The sequence below is a fragment of the Thalassophryne amazonica genome, chromosome 2 (genome assembly GCF_902500255.1).
Source record: "Thalassophryne amazonica chromosome 2, fThaAma1.1, whole genome shotgun sequence".
Taxonomy (NCBI): domain Eukaryota; kingdom Metazoa; phylum Chordata; class Actinopteri; order Batrachoidiformes; family Batrachoididae; genus Thalassophryne; species Thalassophryne amazonica.
In genome coordinates, this window is record NC_047104.1 from 111,009,069 (window position 1) to 111,029,870 (window position 20,802).

Below are 20,802 nucleotides of genomic sequence, written 5' to 3' on the forward strand. Positions count from 1 at the left end.
ATGATGTGTTTTTATTCTTGTATTCTTTTATGGTTATCTTTTTATTGTGTTTTAAATTTTTAATTCAGTTTTTTTTTTATGTTGTGTGAAGCGCCTTGAGACGATTTCATCGTGAATTGGCGCTATATAAATTAATAAATTTGAAATTTTACATTGAACATGACCAAAGTTACACCTACAAGTACCTACATTGCTTTAAATGGTCAGCTATATTATCAGAAAATAATTAGAAATATTTAAAATCAAAATGTGACTTAAGAAAACATCCAAAGCTGAAAGGGACCTGTCACACTGACAGCGAGGAGGGCACTTTCTGGTGATTGGCTGCTAAGGGAGGAGGCAGTGTATGTCCTGATAAATGTGAGGTTTCATTGTCCCCTGACAAATCATCAATGGCCAGAAATATTTAGCAGACACACTCTGATGCTCACACACACACACACACACACACACACACACACAGCTTTACAGAAGTTAAAAGTTCCTTTTTTATTGTACAGTCAAACTGCCTGCCTTATTTATGTCATTTAATTTTACATCTCTGAAGGCCTAAAGGAGCAGTGCAGCATATACGTGCATACTGTACCACTAGACATACTTTGTTTTTTTGGTTTTCGTTGAGTGAGAGGAAATTTTGAAACATTGTGCAATGGTGCCGCAAAGGTTTTGAAAGATTGTGAGTGTTTTGCCAGCGAAGCATCTGACATTGGCCGTTTGGAGAAGAGGTCTCCATGTTGCACCCCTACAGAATGGAGAGTTATCTCATCCCGCCTGTAAGTATTTATTTCATTCATACTCTGTCCAACTCCTTCAGTTACCTTTTAACTTTATTTTCTACTGTACATAGCAACAAACCGGTTATCAAATGGAAGCCTGATTACGAAGTAGATAATGTGATTGTGTCTCTCAGTATGAATGCAGGATACTGTGTGTTATAATGGATCATATGAAAATGAAACTCAAACTCTGCTGCACACTAATTTTTGAGAGTTTCAGAACAGTATCGGCAAGAAGGATAAAAAGGCATATTGTCGTTTTTCAGATCCCACCACTGCTAAAGCCTCAATGCCAATCCTAATTTTAAAAGATAAATGGATTTTAAATTTTAAACAAAGGCAGAGGATTGATTTATTTTATTATACAATTATTATAAGGCACTGCGAACACTTCTCATGCCCAATATTTTCTTACCAAAGGGTTTTCATTTGCTCTTTCAGCCTCCAGAAGAAATGTACGATCCTGAGATCTACAGACAACAAATAGAATATTATAATCCGTATGTCTTTGAAGGAGATATCCAGGCAGGTAAGTGTGAATTTAAATTCAGTTTTATTTATAATTTCAAGCATTTCTTTAAACCCCACTTGTTACGTTAACATGTAGTGATTGTTTTTTTTTTATGCAATATTTGCACATATAATTAAAATACATTGGAGAAAATGTTTGTTAAAATGAGGCAGCAACACCTGTGGAAATGACGGTATCCAGCAAAACTGTAGTGCTGTCATTTCTCCTTAAATCATCATGAATATTTTCCCCCTCAAATTAATTATCATGGGTGAACTTGACATTTGTGTTGACTATGCATGTAAGGAATTTGGCGTGCAGCTGGAGCCTACCGCACATGGGTGTATGGAACACAGGAAACAGATGCCATTTCTCGGCCGCTAAAACTACAGACATAGAACAACTTTCGCCCCATGGGGTTTTGCTGATAGAAGAGAGGGCCTTTACTTTCTCTTGTCATGAACTATTTTGAATATTGCACCAAAACAATCGAAATAGTGGGGGAAATACACATATTTCTTGACCTTATGGCTCCACAGAGAAAGTTTCAGATGACAGCACCTAGCTATCAAAATTGCACATTATTTGATGATATATGCAAATAACAGTGAAGGGTTCTAAGTGTAGGTATGATGACATGATTTTAAGCATTTAACATTTTTGTGTGCATAGCTTTGTGTGACAGTAGAATGGTGGGATATCAGCATTTTCTGCATCCCATTAGTTTGTACATATAACACTGTTACATATGGTTGGAGGCACATTTAATGTCCCCAAAACTTTCAATATATAAAACAGTAGCTATAATAGCTAATATTTGAAAATAAATATTAAAAAAGCAAATATGTAATAAATTTCCACTTTTAGAAAATACATATTGTGTTGCAGGTGATGTCCTACAATTTATTTTTAAAAATTAATTTGTATTGATTTTGTTTTTTTTGTTTGTTTGTTTTTTACAACTGAGTGATTCTCACCAGACAGTACACCTGCAAAAAAATAATAATTTTTTTCCTCCCTCCTTCTGATTTTAAATTTGAAATTTTTTTTTATTGAAAATTGATTATGCTCTTTAATTAATCTAAAATGAATCACTTTTTTTTATCTGAAGAGGAAGACGATGAAGAAGAAAACAAATCAAATGCTATATTTTTATCAAAATGTTACGCTGCCTAAACCTTTTACAGAGTAGTAAATATTTAGATTTTCTCCTCCTTTTGTCATCATATTAATATTTTAAATATTTTTTTAATATTTTACAAAAATATATAGAATTAAACAAGCTCTACAAAATATAAAGATAAGAAAGCAACCATTAAAAGTCTTCTGCTGTAGCAACACTACAGCAATGTGGCAACAAACTGGAAAGAGCCAGAATTCTGCTATTCTGTGATTTTTAACTAAGTTTGTTTCGGAGCAAGAATAATATGGAAAATCATGCTGTGTCACTTTGACTTCGTGCTTTGAGATAAGACTTGAATTACTGAAATTTTATATATATATATATATATATATATATATAAAGGGCTACGTTGGTCTGTCTGTCTGTCTGTCTCCCAAACTAAACTCCCAAACTATAATATGTTTCCCTAAAAACTATATATATTCTGAATCCTCATGACATGGGGAACAAACTGGTAGCATTTTTTTTTTAAGTTAAACTGAAAATTACCCCCAAAATACCCATTTATGTAAGACCATATAGTGTTGTACCATGTGGGATAAACTCCCAAACTATAGTATGTAGCCCTAAAAACTATATATATTCTGAATCATGACATGGGGAACAAACTGGTACCATTTTTTAAAAAGTTGAACTGGAAATTACCTCCAAAATAGCCATTTATATAAGACCATACAGTGTTGTACCATGTGTTTTTCATACTGCCACTTCTGTCTGTCTTTCTGTCTGTCCGGGATAAACCATTTTTTTTAAGTTGAACTGAAAATTACCCCCAAAATAGCCGGCTGTGGGTATGACCAGGCAGATTCAAATTTCCAGCCCTGTATATGTGTTGGCCATCTCTGTTTCTTTAATCCCTTCCTTCAGCTACTTTATGTTCTCAACTGTTAAGCACCTGACTGTCCTGTACAACCCAGTTTGCCTTCCTGTCTGAATACGTTCATTTTATGTTCGTAAAATTGCAATGTAAAAACAGTGAAATACACCACTACCTCAATTTTGATTCATTGATATTTACATTTACTGTTACCTACCTTTTGTGTGTAATTTTGTTAGAAATTTGATTGCAAAACAAAGTCTGCATGAAGGACTTCAAATGTGTTTGTCTTTTAACCAAGTATTTCCACTTAGTTTGAGAAGTCCACCTCTTATAGTTCTGCTGGACAAACTTTAGCCCATTAACTATTATATTTATAAGACATCAGCATTACAAAAACAAATGTTGGGCAATTGTTTTGATTAAAATGATTGGCATTTGGTTTATGTCTAAAACAGGTTAACCTGGGCAGCGCCGGGTACCCCAGCTAGTATATATATATATATATATATATATATACATACTATAATATATATATTGCATTCTTCCACTGTGGAAGACATCACTGTGGAGTAAAGAATGCAAAGGTAGAGCCTACATTATGTTTGTCACCCATTTCTATGTGCTTAGATCACTGGGACTATCACTCTCATCATGTCCACCCAGTGGAGTTTGATAACCTCCAGGAGACACATTTCACAGAGCTGCAGAGCGTGCAGGCCCTGCACCCTCCCAGCCTGGTACGACATGATACGATACGATGCGACACCGACAGCCTGCTGGATCCTAATGTAGGCACACATCCCCATGTGTTGTCACAACCAGTAAGTGCTCCTGTCAGCCATGTGCATGCACACTTTTGGGATTTAGGCTTTCGTGCCTTCTTCTTTTCTGAATTCAGGCTTGTCTGTGTTCCACTTCCTAAAATTCTGCCCTTTAAACTCACAGTGAAGTCAGATCTCAGCAGCATGATATCAGTCACAAAGATGAAAACCAAAATTGTGGAATGCATGTATGGGAACCATTAGTTACAACACCATTAAATCGTCACGTGTACAACAAATTTTCTTTGTGCAAGTCCAGGGATGTACATGAACATTTTCATGTCACTGAATATGCTCGTTAAGAAAAAACAAACCATATGACACGTACGGTAAATCTGTGTGCACCTGATCTCATCAGATGTCAGAAACAGAAGTAGAGCAGGTACTGATGATTAGTACTTGGTTCGGAAACCACTTGGGAGTTTCTCCACGTAGAACTGGGGTTGTTTCTGGACTTGATCTGCTGTGGTCACCCCAAACTATACCTGAAAGACAAACAACAACAACATGGTACTACTATGTAACTGTGCAAGAAGAACACTAGTGAAGGAAGCCACCAAGACACACTTAACAACCCTGAATGATTTACAGGTGTCTGTGGCTGGGATTAGAGAGAGCGGCCATTGTGTAATAGTCACAGCTTCCTGGAGGAGTGGAACAGAGAAGGCTTTGTTACAAGAAAACAGATAAAATCTAGGCTTGATTATCTTGTGGGCCTTCTGGCAAACTGTAGCTGAAATCTAACATCAGCCTTTCTTCATCCTTTGCAAGTCTTGAGGTGTTGGGCCACTGCATGTTGCCTTAACACATTCAGTCAGTGCGCCTTGGCATCGATTCTGGAAGTGTCTGGAAACAGTATTCATCTAAAAAAATATTCTTTCATTTGGTATTTTAATGATGCTAGTGGAGAGTGTTGTCAAACAGTTCAGTCCAAAAGGTGTTCAGTTGGCTTTAGAATTGGAGACTACATTTTTATATATTATACACAGTGTGACTGGATGTTAACAGCTTAATGTTACCATGTAGTGCACCTCTGTGAACACATCTGCATTTGTTCTCCACTCATCATACATTTACCTGGATGTGTGATATCCAACTCTTTGTATGTGTATGTGTGTGTACACATGGTCAAAGGGAATAATGTGATTATTAACATCAGATGACAAAGTACAACCTCTTAAACCATTCTAAAGTCAGTTTTAAGCAAAACTGAAGCAGCTTTAAGCAGAAATGAGGCCATCATCCGTGAATCGCTGCTGACGTGAATCCCCCAGTTCTATTCAATTTATTCATTTTATATAGCGCCAAATCACAAGAGAGTTGCCTCAAGGCGCTTCATACAAAACAATTCACAAAACAAAATAAAATAAATTAAAAGATTTTTTTAAAAAGCACAGTAAAAGAGTAAAAAGGTAAAAAGCATAGTAGTATAATATACTAGTATGCTAACCATACAAAAGGGAAAACTAGTGCGTCTTAAGTCTGGACTTAAAAGTCTCCACAGAATCTGGCTTTTATTGACTGCTTTGTGTCAAACGTCTGGCAGCAGCATTTTGAACCAGTTGGAGACCCCTAATGCTGGACTGCAGTAAACCAGAAAATAGGACATTGCAATAATCCAATTTAGAAGAGAAAAATGCATGAATCAGGGTCTCAGCATCAGCCATAGACAGGATGGGACAAATCGCAGATGGAAGAAAGCAGGCCTTGTAATTTCTCTAATGTGGAGGTCAAAGGATAACGTAGGATCAAAAATTACCCCAAGGTTCCTCACTTTGTCAGTGTGATGTATGGCACACGCACCCAGGTTAAGTGCTAGCTGGTCAAATTGATGCGATATCTCACTGGACCAAGAACCTCCATTCTTATCAGAGTTTAAAATTAGGAAGTTACTAGACATCCAGTTTCTCACTGATGCAAGGCAATCTTCTAAGGATTTTATGTGGATGAGATTACCAGCAGTTATTGGCATATACAATTGAGTATCAGCATCATTGCAGTGAAAGGTAATCCCAAAATGCCACAGTATATGCCCAAGGGGTGCTATATATAAAGGGAGAAAAGCAAGGGACCTAAGACGGATCCCTGTGGAACCCCAAATTTCATGTCACTAAGGTTAGAAGTAGTGTTACTGTACAAAACACAGTGAGAACGACTGGACAGGTATGACGTCAACCACGCAAGGGCACTCCCAGTAATCCTAAAATGATTCTCCAACCTATCGAGTAGAATATGATGATCCACGGTATCAAATGCAGCACTGAGATCTAACAGCACCAGAAACATAGTGGTGTCTGAGTTCATTGCAAGCAGAAGATCATTCACCACTTTAGTGAGAGCCGTCTCTGTGGAGTGATATTTTCTAAATGCAGACTGCAGTGGCTCAAAAAGATTATTCTGCTGTGAAACCACTTTTTCCAGAATTTTAGAGCAAAATGATAGATTTGATATCAGCCTATAGTTTCTCAATACACGAGGGTCAAGATTAGATTTCTTAAGTAATGGTTTAATCACTGCAGATTTGAAACATTTAGGAACAGATCCAGACGTTAATGAGGGATTAATAATTTCCAGTACAGTCGGCCCAAGCGTGGGCCACAGGACCTTAAACAATTTTGTTGGCATGGGATCAAATAAGCAGGTTGTACTTTTTGTAGACGTTACGGGTTTTATCAGCACGCCTAGTGAGATACTATCAAATTCTGTAAATCTAGGTAATACCTCAGTAATGGCACTCACCTCAATAGCAGGGTGTAGAGGCTGAGTTAAGGCATGCTGGGATATCTTTAACCTAATTCAAATTTAATAATTTCTTTTTCTATAGCGCCAACTCACGATGAGATCACTTTTAGGCGCTGTACACAACACAATACCAACAGTGGAGAAAAAATGTAATAAAAAATTAAAAACACAATAAAAAGACAAAACATAAAAGAGCACAAGAATAAAAACACATAATAACACAATAAAACTAATGATAAAACAAAGAAAACAAATGAGTTTTCAGTCTCGATTTAAAAATGTCTTCTATTTTCTTCTCGAAGTAATCGCCAATGTTTTATTATGCAATAATGCTGAATTTATGTGGAAATGATTGTTGTACAAAAGCTTCAGATATCTGTCGCTGAGATAGATGTTGACTGGAGTGCAGTTTGAAGCAGAAATGAGGCGATAATCGGTGAATTGCTGATGACACTCCAAAATGACGCATACACAGTGAAGGGGGGCAGATTTTTAGGGAGGACCGTTCGGTCGGTGACACCAGTACCCATTTCCAGCTGGGTGGACTGAGACAATCTTGGTTAAGAGTCTTCTCAATAAACACAGACAGGTTGCACCAGAGGGAACACTGTTTTGAAAACACTTGTTGAGCTGTTTTAGTTTGATGGAAAGGTCTATAATATCACCACTTTAAGTCTGAACAATAATACTACTAATAAAAAAAAAAAATAGAATTATACAAGTAAACTCATTTGTTAAAACAGATTTTTTTCTTGGAAAGGGTGTTAACTTTCCAGGCCACATTTGCCTGCTTCAGTCATACAGCTGCCACCAGAGATCTCCAGTTACAATCTAATCTCCTTCACCCAGTAAACATCTCACAAACATTAACCCTATGTTCTCCACATACATTCACTGTTCCTTATCTTGTACGTCCTTGTTAATTATGGCAAGCATTAAACTCACAGCCAAGTCAATGAAACTCTTTGCAAACATTTCAAAATGATCAGGCAGGTATGAATTTCAAAAAAATATGTACAGTTATATTAACAGGCAAAACTAATCCTCACTTTGGTAGTATTATTGTTGAAAAACTGAACATACATATATGCAGAACAAATCCTGGAACAAATTGCAAAGAACAAGACGTGTTCCCAGTATTTTATATTGTTTCAACATAATTTCAAGTACATAAATGAATAAATAAATAAAACAAAATGCTGTAGTCACAAGTTAAAACCATATGATTTTTAACCACAAGTGTCTTCGGGGCACATGATGTTCACTACATGGTGCATGTGAAATTTTCCATTCTTGATGACTACAGCTATTTTTGTCCCACATATTTCCTGACATTAAAAAAAAAAAAAAAAAACTGTCATTTCTTCAACCGAGGCAAGGTGTTTGTACAAAAATAAAATGTTATATGTAGCAGCGTCCACACATGACAGCTCATGCACAGAGATTAACATCTTTCTGCACATATCATTATACATTGCCACTATTCTGTTCCAAAGTCACACCTCACCGCGTGTCCGATGTGCGGCACCCTGTACTACATTAGTAATAACATGAACACTACCATGAAAAACAACCCTGCTGGGTGTCAAACTTCAGCTGTTTTAGGAGTGTAAAATATGCTACTTTATTTTTTCCACTTATGTGTTTGTTTTGCTTTTGTTGTTGTTATTGAAATGTTACCACGATAGGTCAACATATTCATTGATTTTGACCACTAAAAATATAGAAGATTGGATCTCATCTGGAAAAAAAAATGGTACAATTGTGGGCCAGATCTACAAAAATGGCAGATCCAAGAAGAAATGGTTAATGGTTAATGGTTAACTACTGCAACTTTTAACTAATGGCCACATTTTTACAAATCTTTACAAAATTTGCTAAAAATGTTGGGTTAGGTCTGGAACAGACAACATTACATTTTGGATTCAAAGTCTCTGCAGCAATAAAAGGTGTCAAAGACACGGAAACAATCAATAAATAAATAGGAATCAACAAACAGGAATTTGCGATGCCAGGATTTCAACAATTAATTCAACCAATATACATGTACTTATAGAGAGATGGGTGGATATACACAACCAGTCACAGCTTTGGACACAAGTCTACCTTGTACTTTTGAGTGGTACTGTATTGCTATATATCAATATATAGAGAGATATTAAAGGATTATTAACTTCGCTTGCTCCGTCTATACAGGAAAATATCAGACCGAGGACTTGACAGGCCAGGACAGACTGATATTCCCATGCTGAGCAAGTGAGGTTAATAATTTGTTTATTGTATGGCTGTTCTGAGCTGTTTTCATCTTGTTGGTCTTCATTTTGCATGTCCACTTCAAGCTCGTTTGCTGTTAATTATTCCAATTCAAACTTGTCAGTGTTATAAAATTTGCTCGGAGAATGGTCCTCTTTGACACTCATAAATTCTTTGTTTACTTTTTTGTTTTGTTTTATTCCACGCCATGAAAATTGTAAAAAAAAAAAAAAAATGTGACCGATTGTTGTGGTAACTGTCTAATTTGGGAAAATATCAGACCGTAAATCAGTCAATCAGAGTGTGCATACTGTCGTGGCGTATAATAAATAGATATATTTGTATTTGCTGAATATATTGTTGAAATCCTGGAGAGACTGTTTAACATTGTGAGAAAGGGCATGTTTGTAATGTAATTGATAAACCATCAAAACTGAGGTGAAAAATTTAAAAGGTGTCATTTTGTGTAAAATCACTTTTTTTTCTGCACTTTACTTCATCTTCAGACACGCCCATTGATTGGGTGGTGCTTTGTGGGACACACCCCCACATTGTCTGTGGTGAACAGCAGCTCTTTTGTCATTTATGACAATATTGTTTTTTTGCTGTTTGTGCAGTTTCTGCCTCAATGACAAACCCAAAATCTGTAGTATAAAGACTGTCACATAATACTGTTAAGCTGTAAATTCATGAAAAATGTTTTTTCTTTTTTACAACACAAATCTGCAAAAAGAGTGTATTGTCCACACATTTTTAACTCTAGTCCCAGGTGAGAGAGAGAGAGAGAGAGAGAGAGAGAGAGAGAGAGATGGGGCCCTGTCCCCCCTTTCTGGAACAATTACATAGTTAAATAAGAGCAATCTAAGATTTCTGACGTCCCCCAATCCTGATCCGGATCACCTCCAAAATTCAGTGAAGTCTTCCATGACCTAATATCTATCTGTGGTTTAAATTTGGTGAGAATCGGTGAAGTAGTTTTATCATAATCCTACAAAGCCTATATAAAGTGAAATCTTGATCCAGAATCTGGATCCGGTTCACCTCCAAAATTCAGTGTAGTCTTCCATAATGTCTATCTGTGGTGTAAATTTGGTGAGAATCCGTGAAGTAGTTTTATCATAATCCTTCAAAGCTTATATAAAGTTTGATGCTGAGTTGATTCAGTTGATGCTGAAAAACTAATTCATGCATTTATTTCCTCTAGGCTGGACTATTGTAATTCATTATTATCAGGTTGTCCTAAAAGTTCCCTGAAAAGCCTTCAGTTAATTCAAAATGCTGCAGCTAGAGTACTAACGGGGACTAGAAGGAGAGAGCATATCTCACCCATATTGGCCTCTCTTCATTGGCTTCCTGTTAATTCTAGAATAGAATTTAAAATTCTTCTTCTTACTTATAAGGTTTTGAATAATCAAGTCCCATCTTATCTTAGGGACCTCGTAGTACCATATCACCCCAATAGAGCGCTTCGCTCTCAGACTGCAGGCTTACTTGTAGTTCCTAGGGTTTGTAAGAGTAGAATGGGAGGCAGAGCCTTCAGCTTTCAGGCTCCTCTCCTGTGGAACCAGCTCCCAATTCAGATCAGGGAGACAGATACCCTCTCTACTTTAAGATTAGGCTTAAAACTTTCCTTTTTGCTAAAGCTTATAGTTAGGGCCTGGATCAGGTGACCCTGAACCATCCCTTAGTTATGCTGCTATAGACTTAGACTGCTGGGTGGGTTCCCATGATGCACTGAGTGTTTCTTTCTCTTTTTGCTCTGTATGCACCACTCTGCATTTAATCATTAGTGATTGATCTCTGCTCCCCTCCACAGCATGTCTTTTTCCTGGTTCTCTCCCTCAGCCCCAACCAGTCCCAGCAGAAGACTGCCCCTCCCTGAGCCTGGTTCTGCTGGAGGTTTCTTCCTGTTAAAAGGGAGTTTTTCCTTCCCACTGTCGCCAAGTGCTTGCTCACAGGGGGTCGTTTTGACCGTTGGGGTTTTTACGTAATTATTGTATGGCCTTGCCTTACAATATAAAGTGCCTTGGGGCAACTGTTTGTTGTGATTTGGCGCTATATAAATAAAATTGATTGATTGATTGATTAAAGTGAAATCTTGATCCAGAATCCAGATCCGGTTCACCTCCAAAATTCAGTGTAGTCTTCCATAATGTCTATCTGTGGTGAAAGTAGTTTTGACGTAATCCTGCTAACAGACAGACAGACAAATAAATAAAAACCCATGATTTCATTAGGTCCTTGGTGGACCTAACAATCCAGAAGTCATTTCAGTTAATCAATGAAAAAACTGTGCCAGGGCACTATATATAGCCCAGTCAATATTCAATGCAACATACAGACACTGATTGATGTACATGGTGAGAGGATGATAGCAAAATGGCCCATAATGTAGTGCTTAATACCCAGGAACCATAATAGATAAAGCCTTTTACAATCCTGCATCTGAAAGATAATCATTTACTGTGTGTAGTAGGGTGGTTGAGAAAGATCCTGAAGGCCCTTATGATGTCATTATGACATCAACGAGCAATGGGCCCTGACCTCCCTTCTGGGATAATTATTAGGGTATAAATTGTGTGTTGTGTTTTTAGAGTTCCGATCAAATTGTAGAATCCTTAATCATTGCTTTTTATGTGCACAAAGCAAAAAAAGGAAGTACTCTCAAGTTCAACTCAATTTTCTGAAAAGATATAAAAGTCAGATACCAAAAATTAGAGGGGAAGCAACAATTAAAATTTAAATTAAGATTTATCATTTCATGCCCATAACATTTACACCAGATGCCGTTCCTGATGCAGCTCCAGTTGTATCTGGAGAAACACACACAGCTCCTCGTCTGTGGTCTTTTGTTTTCCCACTGATGTGTCTGCCACCTACTGGACGGTCGGTGGATGATGGATTAGGAGCAGGTGTCATTGCCAGTACGAGAGACAGACTGTTTCCAGACAGAAATTCAATAAATCAGAGAAAACAATTATTTTCTGATTAACATCAGTTCAATTCAATTTTCAATTTATTCATTTTACATAGCGCCAAATCACAACTGAGTCACCTCAAAGCGCTTCACACAAAACAATTCAAAAACAAAATAAAATGAATTAAAAGACTAAAAATGCACAGTAAAAGATTTAAAAAAGAGTAAAAAAGTAAAAAGCATGGTAACATAATATGCCAGTATGCTAGCCAAACGAAAGGGAAAATAAGTGCGTCTTAAGTCTGGACTTGAAAGTCTCTACAGAATCTGACTGTTTTATGGATGCAGGGAGATCATTCCACAGAACAGGGGCACGATAAGAGAAAGCTCTGTGACCCACAGACTTTTATTCACCTTAGGGACACAAAGTAGTCCTGCACCCTGAGAATGCAAAGCCTGGGCTGGTACGTAGGGTTTAATTAAATCAGTGAGGCAGGGAAGTGCCAGTCCATGAACAATTTATAGGCTAGTAGCAGAAACTTAAAATCCAATCTCACAGAGACAGGAAGCCAATGAAGAGATGCAAAAATGGGTGTAATGTGGTCAAACTTTCTGCTTCGTGTCAAAGGTCTGGCAGCAGTATTTTCAACCAATTGGAGAGCCCTAATGCTGTACTGCGGTAAACCAGAAAATAGAACATTGCAGTAATCCAATCTAGAAGAGATAAATGCATGGATCAGGGTCTCAGCATCAGCCATAGACAGGATGGGACAAATCGCTATATTTCACAGGTGGAAGAAAGCAGTCCTTGTAAAATTTCTAATGTGGAGGTCAAAGGACAATGTAGGATCAAAAATTACCCCAAGGTTCCTCACTTTGTCAGTGTGATGTATGACACATGAGCCTAGGCTAAGCGCTAGCTGGTCAAATTGATGCAGATGCCTCACTGGACCAAGAACCATCAGTTCAGTCTTATCAGAGTTTAAAAGAAGGACGTAAATAGACATCCAGCTTCTCACTGATGCAAGGCAATCTTCTAAGGATTTTATGTGGATGTGATTGGTATGTACAACTGAGTATCATCAGCATAGCAGTGAAAGGCAATCCCAAAACACAGCAGTATATGGCCAAGGGGTGCTATATAAAGGGAGAAAAGCAGGGGGCCTAAGACGGATCTCTGTGGAACCCCAAATTTCATGTCACAAGGTTAGAGGTAGTGTTATTGTACAAAACACAGTGAGAATGACTGGACAGGTATGACGTCAACCACGCAAGGGCACTTCCAGTAATCCCAACAGTTACATTCTACAACTCAAATAGCACAGTCGCACCTCCACACAACCCATCAGAAAGGATTTTGTACGAATGTAGCCAAAGCAGATGTCTTTCTTCTGTTAATATCTCTTTCAACATATATGTGGTTTTGCTTCATGTCACTTGAAATGTGCTCATTTGTCCATTTCTTTCATTATCAAAGTCTAGGACTGGTAGCCATTAAGGCCACCGCTGCCTCTTTAGTTATTTGCAAGTTTCACCACCATTTCCACCTGAATGTTCTATATTTATGTTTTTTATATTTGTATATTATATTTGTATATTATATCTGTGAAACACAACACAAAGTGCCATGCTGCCTGATGTGTGGTACACAGGAGTCTTGGCAGTTCCGTTATTGAACTGGTGCAGCGATACAAAAATAACTATAAAACCACAGTGACTATAAAACAGTATCTATCAGGCAAGACCAAAAGTTGCCTATGTGCAGCCTCTGAAAAACAACAGTTGCAAAAATGGTGATTCTTTTTTTAAGATGCTCACCACAGTTCATTTTTGGCATTTTTGACTCCAAATGTTGAAGCCTATGTTGAAGCCTAAATATCAATAGGGTGTATACCTAATGTAGATCACGTGGTGATCTACATTAGATATACACCCTATTGATATTCAATGACAAATAAGGCAGATTAAGTTCTAAGAGGAATTGTACAGCCAGTTAAATGTTATTTTTACCTTGTCACTTGTCGTTCCTGTTGAAGGTAGCGTTCTTCCCTCGGCCTGTCTATCAGCATTTGTCCCAGCGTAGTTCTGATGATGAAGAGCGTGGAGGAAGGAGCCCCCCACTTGAGGTGTCTGATGAGGAGAGTCTGAGAGATCAAGTGCCTTTTATGACAGCGGGAGAACTGGGTAAGGAACCAGACTGACACCAGACAGTACAGACAGTATGGGACAGAATGCCACAGCTTCACGGGATGGAAGTGTTGCTGTCATCACACGCATTCCGCATATATCTCCACATGTGTAGCTGAAAGTTGTGGTTATCAAACAATATACTGTATAATTTGGCTTTATAACAATTTGCATGTGTGGTCTCTGTTAATCTATGAGTTTCTCTATGGAGAAGTGAAAGCAGTGCTTTTACACGAGTATTAAATTATCTGTTAAGTACTTAGGGAGTTTGGACTAGACTAGAATAGAACAGAATAGTCTTTATTGCCATTGAATAGGTGGGGGGGGGGGGGGGAGTGTACAATGAAATTGGGGTTACTCCCGCAGAGCTACTGTACACCATAAAACAAGAAAAACAAGAACAAAATCTTCTAACAATAAAAAATGTTTAAATATGAAATATGTACTGTATGCTGATGTTTGTATATATATATATATATATATATATATATATATATATATATATATATATATATATATATATATATATAGCAATCAATAATAGCATCGATATCGATATAATGTAATACCTATCCCTACTCGGGAGAGGTGAGAAATGCACGAAGTCTGACAGTGCACGTTTTGTCACTCATGATCCTGGCATGGTGAAACTCCTACAGTGCGATCAATGTCGTATTTCATCGTGAAGCGCATGACAAGGTGTGACATAAAATACACACACACACACACACACACACACACACACACACACACACACACACACACACACACACACACACACACACACACACACACACACACACATACACCTCAGGAAATGCTTCTCCTGGGAGGCCCCATGTGACTACCCCATGTGATTTTTTTTGTTTTAATGACTACAGCCAAACTTAATCTCACCACTAAGATTTCGTTCACATCCCTTTTCTACCCTCCTGGGAACAGCAAAGCAATAAGTATCGACATTCATCGCATTCATAAGTGATCTGTAATATTATGCTGCCTCACACTGAAGATTCTTGCTTTAAGATTAAAACATGAAGATGATGGTTTAGAATGTCATCTTGTATCTCCCAGTATTTACATTTAGATATGCTAAACACTAGTGAAAACAAAACCTATTGTATCATATCACTCAGTTTTTGGATGAGGAAAAATATTGAAACTTGTGACTGACACATTTCTTGGAAAATAAGTATATCTTTTCTCAGTTTTAAATAGCTCTGAACGTTTATTCTTGGTTTTAACCTGGATTTGGATTTTGCTCCTGAAAACTGAAGGTGTTGTGTATGGACAAAAAATCAGGTTATTTTGAAGTTGAGTAAAGACAGAAAAGCAATCAAACATATTGGCCAAACATTGGGGAAGTCACCAAACTATTGGTTTCTTTCACAAATTTATGTTTGGTTTCTTTCACCTTATGACTTATTCTGGAATTGTAAATTATAGTGTGTGTCAATAGTCTAAAGACAAAGCATAAAATAGTTTTTTTTTTTTGTTTGTTTTTGTTTGGTTTTTATGTTTGTTTTTGCTCTGAGGACATGTACGTAGGTTTTTCAATAAATTCCATTACACACCGGATTATCTACAATTTAAACAAAAATAAATATAATGTCTGGGCATGTAAGAGTAAATATACAGTGCATCCAGAAAGTGTTTTCTGAAGGTACTCTTCAGAAGGTATTTTCAGAAGGTAAATTCATTTTTTCCCCTCAAAATTGTACTCATAACACCCCATAATGACAAAATGAAAGGTTTTTTAATTATTTTTTCCAAATTCATTAAAAATAAAAAACTAAGAAATCACATGTACATAATTATTCACACCTTTTGCTCAATACTTTGTTGATGCACCTTTGGCAGCAATTACAGCCTGAAATCTTCTTCAATATGATGCCACAAGCTTGGCGCACCTATCTTTGGTCAGTTTTGCCTATTCCTTTTTGCAGTACCTCTCAAGCTACATCAGGGTGGATTGGGCATGTCAGTGCACAGCCATTTTCAGATCTCAGAGATATTTAATAGGATTCCTTTGACAATTCCTTTGACTTCATGCTTGGTTTGTGCTCTGACATGGACATGGACTCCAGTTCAGCTGTAGAAGCATCTCAAGAATGATCAATGGAAACAGGATGCACCTGAGCTCAATTTTGAGCTTCATGACAAAGGCTGTGAATACTTATGTACATGGAATAAGGCTATAACATAAAATATGGAAAAACAGAAGCGCTGTGAAAACTTTCTGGATGCACTGTATGAATGGCTGGAATGATATTTGTGACTATTTCTGACTTAATTTCATGACTTCTGTGTGACTTCATTGTGAAGTTATTCATACCAATATACTTTAAGGCTCCTTCACACAGGTTTGGTCGAATATGGTGAAACAGTGCGAAACAGTTCAAATTAGTGCACCACGAAACATCACACCGACGGGCAGGCATGCACAATCCCGGTGCAAGGGTTCATGCACTTGACGGTGTCTTTTGAGCAGGAACACAGTGCGAGGTGCACCACATCGCGCTGCTGATGTGGAATAAATAAAAAATAAAAACCACCTGGTACCTGTGGAACCACATCGCGCCGCTTATATGGAATAAATAAAACATTAAAACCAGCTGGTACCTGTTGAACCACATCGCGCCACTTATGTGGAATAAATAAACATAAAAACCAGGTGGTACCTGTGGAACCACATGGGACCGCTGATGTGGAATAAATAAAACATAAAAACCAGGTGGTACCTGTGGAACCACATGGTACCGCTGATGTGTAATAAATAAAACATAAAAACCAGCTGGTATCTGTGGAACCACATGGCGCCGCTGATGTGGATTAAATAAAAAAATAAAAACCTGCTGGTACCTGTGAAACCACATCGCGCTGCTGCTGTGGAATATACTGTATATATATATATATATATATATATATATATATATATATATATATATAAAACATACCACCCACAGAATTCGTACCTGTACTTGCCAGCCCGAAACTTTACCACTGTGCTACGTTCACTGGCCTATAAATGATGCGGGGAAAATGCCTAAAATCAACAAATGGTTGTTTTGGACGTATTTTTAAAAAAGTGAACCATACACCATAAAAAACACAGCATTGTATATTGAATCCCTCTTATCAAACGGCCAATACAAATATGAGCCATCTGTTCCTCTGTAGATGACCCATGGTCACAGACATACAGTCGTTCATTCAATCATTAATTTTCTATATGCACTTGCTCCGATCCTTGCCGATCCCAGCAAACTGTGGGCAAGATCGGGGGTACACCCTGGATAGGCCGCCAATCTTAAAACATTGATAATAACATTGACATAAATTGTAAATCATGAGAATATGTATTTTATGGAATTGTGAAAAAATGTACTACAAGAAAACTTGTGGCCACATACGTAGTTAGCACATGGTGACTTCCCACTTGCCAGCCATCCATTTTCTCAATCCACGTCTTCTAGTTCAGGGTCATGGGAGACTGGAGCCTATTACAGGGGTTATTGAGTGAGAGGTTGGATACACCCTGGACTGGCCTATATCTACTGCAGGTTCAACACATTTAGACAGAAAAACCCAGTTACACCTACACTTAATTTAGTGTCATCAGTTCACCTAATGTGCATGTCTTTGGAGGTGGGAATCCGGCGCCCCGGAGGCAACTCACTCAAATCAATCAATCAATCAATCAATTTTATTTATATAGCGCCAAATCACAACAAACAGTTGCCCCAAGGCGCTTTATATTGTAAGGCAAGGCCATACAATAATTACGTAAAAACCCCAACGGTCAAAACGACCCCCTGTGAGCAAGCACTTGGCGACAGTGGGAAGGAAAAACTCCCTTTTAACAGGAAGAAATACAGCCATATAGTGTCTTGCCAGTTTTTAAAATATGAATGTGATGTCTTGTAGAATCGGGACCTTCTCACTGTAGCGGGATGAAAGTCCCGGGTCCCAATTGAAAAGACGTTCCCGCTAGCTTGGCTAACGGGGAGTTCACCTTTGGCTGACCTGGTAGAGGAACAGTCTTTTGTGCGAGCCGCGTAGGTTCGATCCCCACCGTCTTCCCGGCCACGAAGGTCCTGCTGCTTCAGTCTGGCGTCACAAACAGGATGTGGGTCACAGAGTATGCTAACATGCACCTGTGACTTCGGGACGAAGTCAAAAATGGTGGGGAGATGTGTAGCGGGATGAAAGTCCCGGGTCCCAATTGAAAAGACGTTCCCGCTAGCTTGGCTAACGGGGAGTTCCCCTTTGGCTGACCTGGTAGAGGAACAGTGTTTTGTGCGAGCCGCGTGGGTTCGATCCCCACCGTCGTCCCGGCCACAAAGGTCCTGCTGCTTCATCACTATTGGGCAACAGCACTAACCACTATGCCACTACGCTGCCCTATGGTGACTTGCTTGTTTTGAAAAATTGAATGTGATAACTTGTAGAAATGTATGTGCCCATGTATGTGCCTAGAATTTTAGGGTGCTTTTAAGTTAAAGTTATTTTACAGTAATTTTGCTACTTCTATTTTTAAAAGAAACTTTGGAAAAATGATTCTGTACATAACTGCTAGCATGACTCTGCTAACAGTTTCACTTTCCTGATGTACGCCATGCTTATGGAACTAACAACAAACAACTTGTTTTTAACATACGAAAGTTCCCATTTATTAAGACACCACCTTTTTGTATTTCCCCAAAAGGCAATAAAAAGAAGATCCGTTTGTACCAGTTCCTGCTGGACCTCTTAAAAAACGGAGAGATGAAAGACAGTATCTGGTGGGTGGACAGAGACAAAGGGACATTCCAGTTTTCTTCAAAGCACAAAGAGGCCCTCGCACACCGCTGGGGAATCCAAAAGGGCAACCGCAAAAAAATGACATACCAGAAGATGGCTCGTGCCTTGCGAAACTACGGCAAAACTGGAGAGGTGAAAAAGATCAAGAAGAAGCTGACGTACCAGTTCAGCGACGAGGTGCTCGGAAAGAATCATCTAGAGAGAAAATCGTACGTGTAGATGAAGCAGATACAATAATGCAGATGCAATCATGAAGATGATGTATGTAGGAAAATGAGGCATTACTGTAAGAGCATTACTAACGTTTCCAGTCTGGTCGATGGTGTTATTTCAATCACACCATTACTGTTGTAAAGACGCTGCATTATGCAGCAAAATGCTAACTACTGTACTGCCCACAACTGTGTGGAGCGAGACATTAGATCTGGACACATCATCCTCAATGAGTCATTCTCTAATAACTCATTCTTAGTAAGAATGCATCATCCCAAGTGGAAAATTCCAAAGAAAGAACGGCTGGACAAGTTTGTCAGAACAAATGATAAAATATTTCAAAGTAGCCATGTGGAAAATAAAGTTGGACTTTCATGCTGATCATGTGTAACCTGTAAAAATGTAGAAATTTGTGGATGGCATCAGACTTTGAAAATGTACAAAATGACTCAGTATCTACATCTCTAAACAATCACAAGTGTGAATCTTGTCGCGTGTGCACAAGGTTTTTAAAGGGTCAAGATGTGGAAAAATGTTTTTATTGACCTTTTGCAGTTAAACGTGTTTGGAGTTTCATTTTAAATAGCCCTACGCTCCCATAACTGTGCAGGTAGAAATAACCCTAGAATAAGAACAATTCAGGCATTGAAAGAGCTCGATTTATACGCCTGTGACGTATGTCACAGATGTCTTTATATGAGTTGTTTGTGCTGTTAGACACACCCACACAATCTTGGACTGTCAGCTGTGCTATTCACTCATTACCATATGGCTCCTCCCTCTCCCTTTGAAGAGGGGGTGTGGCTAACAACAGCTCCTTTACATTTAAAGCAACAAAAAGAGAAACAAGTTGTTTCTTACAGATGCAAAAATAGGGTTGTTTTAGGATGAAGTACTTCAGTATCAATGTAGTATTTTTGACTACACAACTTAATTTCTTAATCTTTGCATAGAAGTAAAATATTACATTAAAAAGGACAACATGTCCCCTTTACAAGCCTAACTGTGAAATCTAACCACTCCCAGGAGGGGGCACCAAATCTCTTTGTAGCTACTGTGGCCAAAGTCTGACCTGCAAAACATGTCATGTTCTTGGTTTCTGGTAGGCATCAGCTATGTTTACATTAATGGCTGAAGTGGACCAGACCCAACATTTCCTGTCCTAAATCTCAGGCATAGCCAAGCTCAGTTTATATCCAGATGTAAATTGCTTTTTAAATGTCAAAATGTGTGACATTTCACTGCATAAAAGCTGGATTAACACTGGTGCAGATACATTTCCCTCAAAAGAATGAGTCATGACAAAGTGGTAATCAGACTTTACTGTAAAGAAAGAAATAAAAGTCTGACTTTAGCATTAAGACCTGCAATCTCAACATTGTGTCAGACACAACCAGTGCAAAAGTAATTGCTGTAAAAACTTAAGAATCTGGACTAAAACATCACACATATTTTAAAAACTGCTGCAGTTTGAATCATTTGGTCGGGTGTATTTTGGACACTGCTGCGTGTGCATTGTTTGGAAGGAGGAAGAAAATGAAATCTTCTCAGAATGTGCTGGATGAGCATCTTTTAT

General features: G+C 38.1%; 1 protein-coding gene across 1 annotated transcript; it reads left to right on the forward strand.

The window, feature by feature from the left end:
- Positions 1-162: 162 nt before the first annotated feature.
- Positions 163-20,569, forward strand: spi1b (Spi-1 proto-oncogene b). The gene is made up of 5 exons (XM_034191833.1): positions 163-773; positions 1,218-1,305; positions 3,918-4,111; positions 14,060-14,207; positions 18,919-20,569. Exons 1-5 carry the CDS (start codon positions 732-734, stop codon positions 19,230-19,232), a joined length of 786 nt encoding a protein of 261 aa, XP_034047724.1. The 5' UTR covers positions 163-731; the 3' UTR covers positions 19,233-20,569.
- Positions 20,570-20,802: the final 233 nt, after the last annotated feature.

Excerpts from the sequence above, each read along its gene's own strand:
- spi1b (XM_034191833.1), top strand. The coding sequence starts at position 732 with ATGTTGCACCCCTACAGAATGGAGAGTTATCTCATCCCGCCT. Across the intron at positions 4,112-14,059 it reads CCCATGTGTTGTCACAACCA|GTAGCGTTCTTCCCTCGGCC; the intron begins GTAAGTGCTCCT and ends TTCCTGTTGAAG. Across the intron at positions 14,208-18,918 it reads TATGACAGCGGGAGAACTGG|GCAATAAAAAGAAGATCCGT; the intron begins GTAAGGAACCAG and ends TTTCCCCAAAAG.